The sequence below is a fragment of the Aquarana catesbeiana genome, linkage group LG05, assembly GCF_042186555.1.
Source record: "Aquarana catesbeiana isolate 2022-GZ linkage group LG05, ASM4218655v1, whole genome shotgun sequence".
In the NCBI taxonomy this organism is placed as follows: Eukaryota; Metazoa; Chordata; class Amphibia; order Anura; family Ranidae; genus Aquarana; species Aquarana catesbeiana.
In genome coordinates, this window is record NC_133328.1 from 414,482,339 (window position 1) to 414,495,758 (window position 13,420).

General features: G+C 42.7%; 1 protein-coding gene across 1 annotated transcript in view; it reads right to left on the minus strand.

Moving 5' to 3' along the window:
- Positions 1-647: 647 nt before the first annotated feature.
- RBFA (ribosome binding factor A) overlaps positions 648-13,420 on the minus strand; it is a 40,737-nt gene continuing 27,964 nt past the window's right edge. Inside the window, exon 7 of the mRNA XM_073631184.1 lies at positions 648-1,182. Coding sequence (XP_073487285.1) covers positions 813-1,182 — 370 coding nt within the window. The 3' untranslated portion in view covers positions 648-812. The remainder of the gene's footprint in view (positions 1,183-13,420) is intronic.

Below are 13,420 nucleotides of genomic sequence, written 5' to 3' on the forward strand. Positions count from 1 at the left end.
AACCCATGGCCACAAAGGGAGGCCCATCCATGACCAACAGGGATGCCAATCAGTGCCCATTAGTGATGCCTACCAGTGCCTCCTGATCAGTGCTGCCTATCAGTTCCACCTATAAGTGCCCTCCAGTGGCATCTATCAGTGCCACCTATGAGTGCCCATCAGTGCCACCTATGAGTTCCCATCAGTGCCACCTATGAGTGCCCCTCAGTGTATATCAGTGCCGCCTATCAGTGCTGCATATAAGTGCCTCATCATCAGTGGCAATCAGTACTGCCTCATCAGTGCCCATCAGTGGAGAAAACTTACTTCTTTACAAAGTTTTGTAAAAGAAAGGAGACATTTTTTCTTTATTTCTAAATTTTCAGTCTTTGTTTTTTTATTTGTAACGCAAAAAATAAAAACCCCAGTGGCGATCAAATACCACCAAAAGAAAGCTCTATTTGTGGGGAAAAAAAATTATAAAAATTTCATTAGAGTACATTGCATGACCGCGCAATTGTCATTCAAAATGTGATAGCGCTGAAAGCTGAAAATTAGTCTGGCAGGAAGGTGTATAAGTGCCCTGTATTGAAGTGGCTTAAATTACCTTTATCAAAGTTTACAGATATCACAAATCTTCAAAGAAAAAATCCCTATCATATAAACCATTGATATTATAACATTTATTTAGCAGTCCTAACATTAAAATGTACAGACTTTTCACAACGTATTGAAAGGTACAAATAATCCAGGACAAAGAATTCCAATGCAGCAGTGTCTAAAAATAAAAAAAAATAGGTTTGCTCTTGGCAGATATAGCCACTATTAAATGCTTATTTTTGAGAGATGTCGCCATTTGATTCTTCTTCTTCAAGTAAGGTCACTTGGTCAGCATGTAGCTCAAAGTCCATCTCCTCTTGTTCCTCAGAGTCCATGGCACTGAGCAACTGATAATCCTGTGGGCTGAGGTCATAAGCAGACCCCTTCTGCTTTTTCATTTTTTTCCTTTGGAAATTCTGTTTCCTAATTGCCTCAAGTTGTTCTTGCTGTCGCTGAGAATGTTCATTGCTGTCAGCTTCAATTACTTTGGCTTTCATTTTTTTCTTGTAAGCAAAAATTTGTTGGTTAAGTTCTGCATGATCAATACCAAAGAAAGGTAGCTGAAATGCAGACACTTCTTTAAGGGCTTCTGTATCCAGTTTCCTTAAACAAAACAGATATTTGTTAAACATAATATAGCACATACAATTTGAAAGTCAGCTCTACCTAAGGCCCCTTTCACACATGCGGACAGTATGTCCGTATTTCATCCATCCGTTTTCGGATGAAATACGGACATACATGCATCCCTATGGGATAGCGGGTGTCAGCGGATGTACATCCGCTAACACCCGATGTCGTCCGCCTCCGCTCTCGTCCGATTCTGCGGACGGAAGAAAATCCTATTTTTCTATCCGTCTGCAGAGCGGATCGGAGGAACACGGACAGACGGTCCGTGTTCCTCCGATCCCCCATAGGAGAGAGCGGAGATCTGACAGGGCGGTCCCTGCACAGTGTGCGGGTCCCACCCTGTCATCTGCCTGCTCAGCTGGGGAAAGCGGAGCGATCCCCGCTGAGCAGCGGATAAACACGGGGCGGATCAACACGGATCCGTCCCGTGTGAAAGGGGCCTGAAAGTGATATTTAAATTTTGCATAGTTACTAGCAAACTGGTTAACATGCTGTCCTCTGTCTTTCCACATACATGTCCAGTTACACCCAGCTGCTGTGACCATTAAAAAGCAGAATCTTCAGTATTTACACAAATATACAAAAGGTGATTCAACCCACTGTTACTCCCACATAAAAATGAATAAAACAAAATCATTTTAGATTGAGCTCACCTTTAACACAAACAGGTTTGATTTAAAAGAAAATTAGAGTTTTGTGAAAGAGATGAACTTACTGTAAATAATTTTGTGGTTACGTTTAAGGGATCATTCACATGGATGCTCGCCCCACAGAGAGTGAAGAGACATTTCGGCAGCCCATTTAAATTGAATAGGTACGCATTGGCTGTTAGAACCCACCCAGACAGCCAACTTTGACAGGTACAGACGCACAGGTTTTGCGTTTGTGCACTTGTCTGTTCGTACCTATAAAACTCGGCGGACATTCATTCTTTTTAATAAGTTGTCTACACACAGAACAAAATGACAACAGCTCTTTACACTCTATGGGGCTGTGTGCCCATTTTACAACAGATTTCTATGCTGCCAGCAAGATCCTGTGTATATGTGATTTGCACACATGTAATGTTTGAACGTTTACATGTGTACAATCATAGGGGGTTATTTACGAAAGGCAAATCCACTTTGCACTGCAAGTGCACTTGGAAGTGCAGTCGCTCTAAATCTAAGGGGTAGATCTGAAATGAGGGGAAGCTCTGCTGATTTCATCATCCAATCATGTGCAAGCTAAAATGCTATTTTTTATTTTCCTTGCATGTCCCCCTCGGATCTACAGTGACTTTACTTCCAAGTGCACTTTCAAGTGCACTTGCAGTGCAAAGTGGATTTTCCTTTAGTAAATAACCCCCATAGTGTAAACATTTTGTTGGCCACCACAGTTAGCAGTTTCTGTCACCTATATTCTAGCAACCAAGGACGCCAATCTTGCCACCAACAATAATACACAGGCAGCAAGCTCCCCCATGAGGTCTGTTCTGACGGCCAGTGGGAGCAGCAGTTTCTGCCTGTGTATAATTTGATTGGCTTGCCCAATCAAATTCTACATAGACGTAAACAGCTCCTGCCAAAGCTGTCAGAGGGACCGACATGTGTAATCAATGCCTTTCACGTTGTTCATGTTTATACGTTGTTTCTGAGCAGTGGCACAATGCAACATGTACATCCATACACCGATTTTGACAGGTACCTTCTCCTACTAATGCACCAATTGACTTAGGTCAGTGATGGCGAACCTTGGCACTCCAGATGTTTTGGAACTACATTTCCCATAATGCTCATGCACTCTTCAGTGTAGGTGATCGGAAGCAGAAGTTCTCCTTCCCCTTTCCTTTCTGAGGTCTTCATGATAGGTCTCAGAAGACTTCGGGGCCAGTCACAGATGGCAGCGCCACTCGCGCATGCGCATTGTGAATCCAGCGAGGGAGGACACAGGGAGAACATGAGGTGAGGGTGGGGTGAGCACGCCGCTGGATCCTGGGACAGGTGAAAGTCAACAGCTACAGTTTTTGTGTGTGTGTGTGTGAACGTTATGATGTGGTGGTAAAGGGGTAGAGGGCTGAGTCAGATTGCATGTCTCGGGATTAAGCCCACAGGAATTCCACAATAGCAAGAGGCTTCCGATAAGAGGAGAAGCCAGGCTCGCCGGTGGGGGACCCCAGAAGATGAGGATTTGTGCCTGTGTCCAAATATATGGACCTAACTGTATGTATATATATATATATATATATATATATATATATATATATATATATACACATACATACATACACACACACACACACACACACACACACACAGTATCTCTAAAAAGTGAGTACACCCCTCACATTTTTGTAAATATTTTATTATATCTTTTCATGTGACAACACTGAAGAAATAACACTGCTACAATGTAAAGTAGTGAGTGTACAGCTTGTATAACAGTGTAAATTTGCTGTCCCTGCAAAATAACACACAACCATTAATGTCTAAACCGCTGGCAACAAAAGTGAGTACACCCCTAAGTGAAAATGTCCAAATTGGGCCCAAAGTGTCAATATTGTGTGTGCCCACCATTTTTTTCCAGCACGGCCTTAACCCTCTTGGGCATGGAGTTCACCAGAGCTTCGCAGGTTGCCACTGGAGTCCTCTTCCACTCCTCCATGATGACATTACGGAGCTGGTGGATGTTAGAGACCTTGTGCTCCTTCAACATCCGTTTGAGGATGCCTCACAGATGCTCAATAGGGTTTAGGTCTAGAGACATGCTTGGCCAGTCCATCACCTTTACCCTCAGCTTCTTTAGCAAGGCAGTGGTTGTCTTGGAGGTGGGTTTTGGGTCGTTATGTTGGAATACTGCCCTGCGGCCCAGTCTCTGAAGGGAGGGGATCATGTTCTGCTTCAGTATGTCACAGTACATGTTGGCATTCATGGTTCCCTCAATGAACGGTAGCTTCCCAGTGCCGGCAGCACTCATGCAGCCCCAGACCCTGATACCACCATGCTTGACTGTAGGCAAGACACACTTGTCTTTGTATTCCTCACCTGGTTGCCGCCACACACGCTTGACACCATCTGAACCAAATACATTTATCTTGGTCTCATCAGACCACAGGACATGGTTCCAGTAATCCATGTCCTTAGTCTGCTTGTCTTCAAACTGTTTGCGGGCTTTCTTGTGCATCATCTTTAGAAGAGGCTTCCTTCTGGGGACGACAGCCATGCAGACCAATTTGATGCAGCGCGCGGCATATGGTCTGAGCACTGACAGGCTGACCCTCCCACCCCTTCAAGCTCTGCAAGCAATGCTGGCAGCACTCATACGTCTATTTCCCAAAGACAACCTCTGGTATGACGCTGAGCATGAGCACGCAACATGGCGAGGTCTGTTCTGAGTGGAACCATTCCTGATAAACCGCTGTATGGTCTTGGCCACCATGCTGCAGCTCAGTTTCAGGATCATGGCAATCTTCTTATAGCCTAGGCCATCGGTATGTAGAGTAACAATTCCTTTTTTTTCAGATCCTCAGAAATTCTTTGCCATGAGGTGCCATGTTGAAATTTCAGTGACCAGTATGAGAGAGTGAAAGCGATAACACCAAATTTAACACACTTGTTCCCTAACACTAATGAGTCACATGACACCAGGGAGGAAAAATGGCTAAATGGGCCCAATTTGGACATTTTAACATAGGGGTGTACTCATTTTAGTTGCCAGCACTTTAGACATGAATGGCTGTGTGTTGAGTTATTTTGAGGGGACAGCAAATTTACACTGTTATACAAGCTGTACACTCGCTACTTTACATTGTAGCAAAGTGTCATTTCTTCGGTGTTGTCACATGAAAAGATATAATAAAATATTTACAAAAATGTGAGGGGTGTACTCACTTTTGTGAAAATATATTATATATATATATATATATATATATATATATATATATATATATATATATACATACATATCTATAACTATCTCTCTCTCTAATATATATACAGTCAGGTCCATAAATATTGGGACATCAACACAATTCAAATCTTTTTCGCTCTATACACCACCACAATGGATTTAAAATGAAACAAACAAGATTTGCTTTAACTGCAGACTTTCAGCTTTAAATTTTAGGATATTTACATCCAAATCAGGTGAACGGTGTAGGAATTACAAGTTTGTATATGTGCCTCCCACTTTTTAAGGGACCAAAAGTAATGGGACAATTGGCTGCTCAGCTGTTCCATGGCCAGGTGTGTGTTATTCCCTCATTATCCCATTTACAAGGAGCAGATAAAAGGTCCAGAGTTCATTTCAAGTGTGCTATTCGCATTTGGAATCTGTTGCTGTCAACTCTCAATATGATATCCAAAGAGCTGTCATTAGGCTGAAAAAAAACAAAACAAAGCCATCAGAGAGATAGCAAAAACATTAGGTGTGGCCAAATCAACTGTTTGGAACATCCTTAAAAAGAAAAAACACACCGGTGAGCTCAACAACACCAAAAGACCCAGAAGACCACGGAAAACAAATGTGGTGGATGACCGAAGAATTCTTTCCCTGGTGAAGAAAACACCCTTCCCAACAGTTGGCCAGATCAAGAACACTCTCCAGGAGGTAGGTGTATGTGTGTCAAAGTCAACAATCAAGAGAAAACTTCACCAGAGTGAATACAGAGGGTTAACCACAAGATGTAAACCATTGGTGAGCCTCAAAAACAGGAAGGCCAGATTAGAGTTTGCCAAACATCTAAAAAAGCCTTCACAGTTCTGGAACAACATCCTATGGACAGATGAGACCAAGATCAACTTGTACCAGAGTGATGGGAAGAGAAGAGTATGGAGAAGGAAATGAACTGCTCATGATCCAAAGCATACCACCTCATCAGTGAAGCATGGTGGTGGTAGTGTCATGGCGTGGGCATTTATGGCTGCCAATGGAACTGGTATGAAGGGATGAAACCCAGCGTCTGGTGATGTCTATGTGTTCCAGACTTCAGGCTGTAATTGACTGCAAAGGATTTGCAACCAAGTATTTAAAAGTGAAAGTTTGATGGATGATTGTTAATCTGTCCCATTAATCTGTCCCATAACTTTTGGTCCCTTAAAAAGTGGGAGGCACATATACAAACTGTTGTAATTCCTACACAGTTCACCCGATTTGGATGTAATTACCCTCAAATTAAAGCTGAAAGTCTGCAGTTAAAGTGCATCTTGTTTGTTTCATTTCAAATCTAATGTGGTGGTATATAGAGCCAAAAAGATTAGAATTGTGTCAATATTTATGGACCTGACTATATTATATATATACACACACACACACACACACACACACTTCGGTCCATATATATTTGGACACAGGCACAATTTTCATACATTTGGCTCTGCACACCACCAGAATAAAGTTAAAACAAAACAATCAAAATTAATTTGAAGTGCAGACTTTCAGCTTTAATTCAAGGGTTTGAACATAAATATCAAGTACAAGTTTTAGGAACTGCAACCATTTTTATACACAGCCCCCTCCCCCCATTTTCAGGGGCTCAAATGTAATATGACAAATGAATATGATCATAAAATTTTAATTTTTAACCAGTTACCAACCGGCCCATAGCCAAATGACGGCTGCAGGGCGGTTGGATAACTCTGGGAGCACGTCATATGACGTGATCCCAGAAAAACGCTCCCGCGCGCCCCCTGGGGCGCGCACACGGGAACATCCGTGGACCTGGCACATCACAGATAACGGTAAACGGCCGCTAATCAAGTCCGTTTAAAATGTGATCGCTCCGTCAAATGACGGAGCGATCACATGTAAACAAACCGGCGTCATGACGCCGGTTCCTCCCTCCCCTCTCTGTACCGATCGGTACACAGAGGGGGAGGGATCGGATGGTAGCAGCGCTGTGGGCTGGATGTGTAGTGCCCACAGCGCTGCTCAGTGACATGTGCAGTCACAGCCATAAATCCATTCATCCATGCTCAGCCATCCCTGCACTACTCTGCGATTCCCTGTGCAATACTCTGCGATTCCCTGTGCAATACCCCGCAATACCCCGCCATGCCCCGCCATACTCTGCCACTGTATGTGGCCAGGCTGTACTCAGGAGGAGTAGGAGAATCTATTTTGGGGTGTCATTTTTGGTATGTACATGCCATGTGTTAGAAATATTGTATAAAATGGACAACTTTGTGTTAACCACTTCAGCCCCAGAAGGATTTACCCCCTTCCTGACCAGAGCACTTTTTACAATTCGGCACTGCGTCGCTTTAACTGCTAATTGCGCGGTCATGCAATGCTCTACCCAAACGAAATTTGCGTCCTTTTCTTCCCACAAATAGAGCTTTCTTTTGATGGTATTTGGTCACCTCTGTCGTTTTTATTTTTTGCGCTATAAACGGAAAAAGACTGAAAATTTTGAAAAAAAATGATATTTTCTACTTTTTGTTATAAAAAAAATCCAATAAACTAAATTTTAGTCATACATTTAGGCCAAAATGTATTCGGCCACATGTCTTTGGTAAAAAAAATGTCAATAAACGTATATTTATTGGTTTGCGCAAAAGTTATAGCGTCTACAAACTAGGGTACATTTTCTGGAATTTACACAGCTTTTAGTTTATGACTGCCTATGTCATTTCTTGAGGTGCTAAAATGGCAGGGCAGTACAAACCCCCCCCCAAATGACCCCATTTTGGAAAGTAGACACCCCAAGGAAATTGCTGAGAGGCATGTTGAGCCCATTGAATATTTATTTTTTTTGTCCCAAGTTATTGAATAATGACAAAAAAAAAAAAAAAAAAATTTACAAAAAGTTGTCACTAAATGAAATATTGCTCACATAGGCCATGGGCATATGTGGAATTGCACCCCAAAATACATTCAGCTGCTTCTCCTGAGTACGGGGATACCACATGTGTGGCACTTTTTGGGAGCCTAGCCGCGTACGGGGCCCCGAAAACCCAGCACCACCTTCAGGATTTCTAAGGGTGTACATTTTTGATTTCACTCCTCACTACCTATCACAGTTTTGAAGGCCATAAAATGCCAAGATGGCACAACCCCCCCCCCCAAATGACCCCATTTTGGAAAGTAGACACCCTAAGCTATTTGCTGAGAGGCATGGTGAGTATTTTGCAGCTCTCATTTGTTTTTGAAAATGAAGAAAGACCAGAAAAAAATTTTTTTTTTTTTCTTTTTACAAATTTCAAAACCTTGTGACAAAAAGTGAGGTCTGCAAAATACTCACTATACCTCTCAGCAAATAGCTTGGGGTGTCTACTTTCCAAAATTGGGTCATTTGGGGGGGGTTTGTGCCACCTGGGCATTCCATGGCCTCCGAAACTGTGATAGGCAGTGAATTTTATAAAAAACTCGATTCACGATTCGAATCCGATTTTTTTTTTTTTTTTTTTTTTATTATATTAAAGTGCATCAAGTCTACATCACTGTATATACTGACACACTACATCACTGTATATACTGACACACTACATCACTGTATATACTGACACACTACATCACTGTATACTGACACACTACATCACTGTATATACTGACACACTACATCACCGTATACTGACACACTACATCACCGTATATACTGACACACTACATCACCGTATATACTGACACACTACATCACCGTATATACTGACACACTACATTACCGTATACTGACACACACTACATTACCGTATACTGACACACACTACATTACCGTATACTGACACACACTACATTACCGTATACTGACACACACTACATTACCGTATACTGACACACACTACATTACCGTATACTGACACACTACATTACCGTATACTGACACACACTACATTACCGTATACTGACACACACTACATTACCGTATACTGACACACTACATTACCGTATACTGACACACACTACATTACCGTATACTGACACACACTACATTACCGTATACTGACACACACTACATTACCGTATACTGACACACACTACATTACCGTATACTGACACACACTACATTACCGTATACTGACACACACTACATTACCGTATACTGACACACACTACATTACCGTATACTGACACACACATTACCGTATACTGACACACTACATTACCGTATACTGACACACTACATTACCGTATACTGACACACACTACATTACCGTATACTGACACACACTACATTACCGTATACTGACACACTACATTACCGTATACTGACACACTACATTACTCAGTGATGTAGTGTGTCAGTATTCAGTGATGTAGTGTGTCAGTATACAGTGATGAGCACATTGCTGTGTGATGCCATATGGGGGTATTTTCATATATTGAGCACAGTGCTATGTAATGATATTTAAGAAGGGTGAATATATGGAAATGGGATGTGATGGGATGTGACTTCTCTCCTCTGAGGTATTATTCTTTCTGGCAGTGATCATCACATGGCTATCAGTATCACTATCTCATAAAATACACCATACAGGCAGCTCTGACTCACCCTCCCTTCTCTCTCTCTCTGCAGCCCGGGAATGTCCCTGTGATCCCCCCACCCCCTCCTCCTCCTGATATCACAGCCCTCCAATACACAGCGGCGTTCCACCAACAGCCTCGCCCACTACCCCGCCTACACACCCACCCACCCATGCACAGCGTCGGGCCTCGCGGACTAGGCCGAAGCCGCGGCCTCGCCTGAAAAATCGTGCCCGCAGCTCCTCAGGCCCGGCGCGGTGCTGTTAAAAAAAAAAAAAAAAAAAAAAAAAAAAATCTAAAAAAATCGATTTGAAGAAGATTTGAATCGATTTGACCTCTCAACTCGATTCAAGATTCAAATCGATTTTTTTCCCAGCCCTACTTTGAACCCCCAAACATTATATATTATTTTAAAGCAAATGCCCTACAGATTAAAATGGTGGGCGTTTCATTTTTTTTTTTCACACAGTAATTGCGCAGCGATTTTTCAAACGCATTTTTTGTGGAAAAAACACACTTTTTTAAATTTTAATGCACTAAAACACACTATATTGCCCAAATGTTTGATGAAATAAAAAAGATGATCTTAGGCCGAGTACATGGATACCAAACATGACATGCTTTAAAATTGCGCACAAACGTGCAGTGGCAACAAAATTAATACATTTTTAAAAGCCTTTAAAAGCCTTTACAGGTTACCACTTTAGATTTACAGAGGAGGTCTACTGCTAAAATTACTGCCCTCGATCTGACCTTCGCGGTGATACCTCACATGCATAGTGCAATTGCTGTTTACATTTGACGCCAGACCGACGCTTGCGTTCACCTTAGCGCGAGAGCAGGGGGGACAGGGGTGCTTTTTTTTTTTTTTTTTTTTTTCTTTATTATTTTTTTGCTTTTTTATCTTATTTTTAAACTGTTCCTTTCATTTTTTTTTTTTTAAATCATTTTTATTGTTATCTCAGGGAATGTAAATATCCCCTATGATAGCAATAGGTAGTGACAGGTACTCTTTTTTGAAAAAATTGGGGTCTATTAGACCCTAGATCTCTCCTCTGCCCTCAAAGCATCTGACCACACCAAGATCGGTGTGATAAAATGCTCCCCCAATTTCCCAATGGCGCTGTTTACATCCGGCGAAATCTAAGTCATAAAATGCTTGTAGCTTCCGGTTTCTTAGGCCATAGAGATGTTTGGAGCCACTCTGGTCTCTGATCAGCTCTATGGTCAGCTGGCTGAATCACCGGCTGCATTCTCAGGTTCCCTGTTGAGACAGGAGAGCCAGAGAAAAACACAGAAGACGGTGGGGGGGGGGGGGGGGGGGGGCATTCCCTCCCACTGCTTGTAAAAGCAGTCTAGAGGCTAATTAGCCGCTAGGATTGCTTTTACATGAAAGCCGACCGCTGGCTAAAAAGAATGATACCAAGATGATACCTAAACCTGCAGGCATCATTCTGGTATAACCACTCAAAGTCGTGAATGGCGTACCTGAAGACAAAAAAATGGTTAACAATAAAGCACAGTAAACGGTAAAGTATAAAAAATTGCATACCTGAAAAGCAAACATGATAAAACATAATAACAATAAAACATTGCAGAATAGAATACAGTAAAAAAGAGCAGAACAATAGAGAGAGAATAGAGAGAGAGAGAACAATAAAACGACAACTATTTTTTTTTATTTTTGTTTGTGTTTTTTTTTTTACACTTTTTTTTTGTAACTGTAACTTTTATAACTGTAACCGGTTCCAGGTTCGGGTCTCTCAAAATGCGATGGCATCTTGGGAGACCCTGTGAAAGTGTGCCTAGTCTGTGCAATGCTGTACCCTACGCTAATATTCAACTAGTGAATGGTAGCGTTCAAAACATTCACCAATGCAAAGACCAGGATTGTCAGGACAGGAGGGACAATAATAGCGGGTGTCACGCCTATATCCGCGCTTGCTGCAGACACATCTTTTTTGGGGGGGTTCGTTGGGTAGGGGTACTCGGGAGGACATATAAATGCCTCTCATGCAGCCGACTGCATTTGGTTGGGGATGTGAATGGGGGAAGTACGGGCGCTGCAGAAGCGGTGGGTTCACAAATTAGGATTGGCGAATGCAGCAGGAAGGGCACTATGGGCACGACGGGCCTATGTTTGTCTTTTTGGTGGCAGCGGGACACTACTTGTGCTTGCCACCTCACCAGCTTGAACTGCACTTATGGGACTCGCCACGTCACCAAGTGTTACTGCAGTGCTGGTTTGACTACGACCGGGGTGTACTAGGCCGCTGGCGCTTGCCAGTTCACCAAAACGCTACAAAAAAAAAGTGACAGTGATCGATCGATACTGCACTTGGGTGGGCTGGGCCGGGCGGAGGGGAAAAACGATCGGGGGGGGAATCGGGGGTGTTTAGTGTGCCTGGCATGTTCTACTGTGTTGTGTGTGAGTGTTGGTGCACTTACATGTCTTCTCTCCTCGGCGCTGCAACGGAAACTGGCCAGCCGAGGAGAGATGACATCACATCCTCTGCCTCTGTGTACTATACACAGGCAGGGGATGTTTCTCATTGGCTGGGAGCGATCGCGAGGGGGGGGGCCACGATCGGATGGTCTCCCCCTCATCTCTGATCGCTTCCAACCAAACGCCGACCGCCGATCGGACCCCCCGCCCGCGGGAAGGCAATCACGTACCAGGTACGTGATTTTGCCTGCCCGTGCCGCTCTGCTCACGTATATATGCGTGAGGCGGTCGGCAAGTGGTTAAAAAAAAAAAAAAAAGTTTTTTAACCATTTCCCGCCCGCCGGCCATCATACGACATCCTTGACTTTGTGTGGGGATATCTGAACGATGCTCGCAGCTACAGGCATAATTCAGATATCAGCCGGCGATTCCCTACACCATAAGAACGATCATAGCGGCTGTTCCACTGCTTGATTGTTCTTACTGGAGGCGAGAGGGGACGTCCCCCCCTCCCGCCGCCCTCAGGTGCTTCTACCGACTCACCGCTACGATCGAAGCCAGGATTGTTTTCTTTGTTTTTTTTTTATTTCAGGCTTCCCAGTCTAGAGGTGAGATGTGGGGTCTTATTGACCCCATATCTCACTGTAAAGAGGACCTGTCATGCCACATTCCTATTACAAGGATGTTTACATTCCTTGTAATAGGAATAAAAGTGATCAAAAAGTTTATTTTTTGGACAAAAGTATCAAACTAATATAAATAAAGTAAAATGAACAATATAAAAAAAAAAAAAAAAAATTTTCCCCCCGTGTCCTCGCATGCAGAAGCGAACGCATATGTAAGTCCCGCCCACATATGAAAATGGTGTGCAAACTACACATGTGAGCTTTTTTTCCCAAAAAAAAACGTTCGAAAAATTGCTGCGCAAATACCGTGCGAGATAAAAAGTTGCAACGACCGCCATTGTATTCTCTAGGGTCTTTGCTAAAAAAACATATATAATGTTTTGGGGTTCCATGTAATTTTCTAGCAAATAAATCATGATTTTTACATGTAGGAGAGAAATGTCAGAATTGGCCTGGGCACTCCAGAACGCCTGAAGGTGCTCCGTTCATGTTGGGCCTCTGTATGTGGCTACGCTGTGTAAAAGTCCAACACATTTGTTATCGCCATACTCTGGAGTAATAGCAGAATGTGTTTTGGGGTGTAATATGCTGTGTGTGAGAAATAACCTGCTAATATGACAATTTTGTGAAAAAAAAAAAAAAAAATTATTTTATTTTATTTATTTATTTATTTATTTTTTTTTAAGAGCTGTAGTTCCTA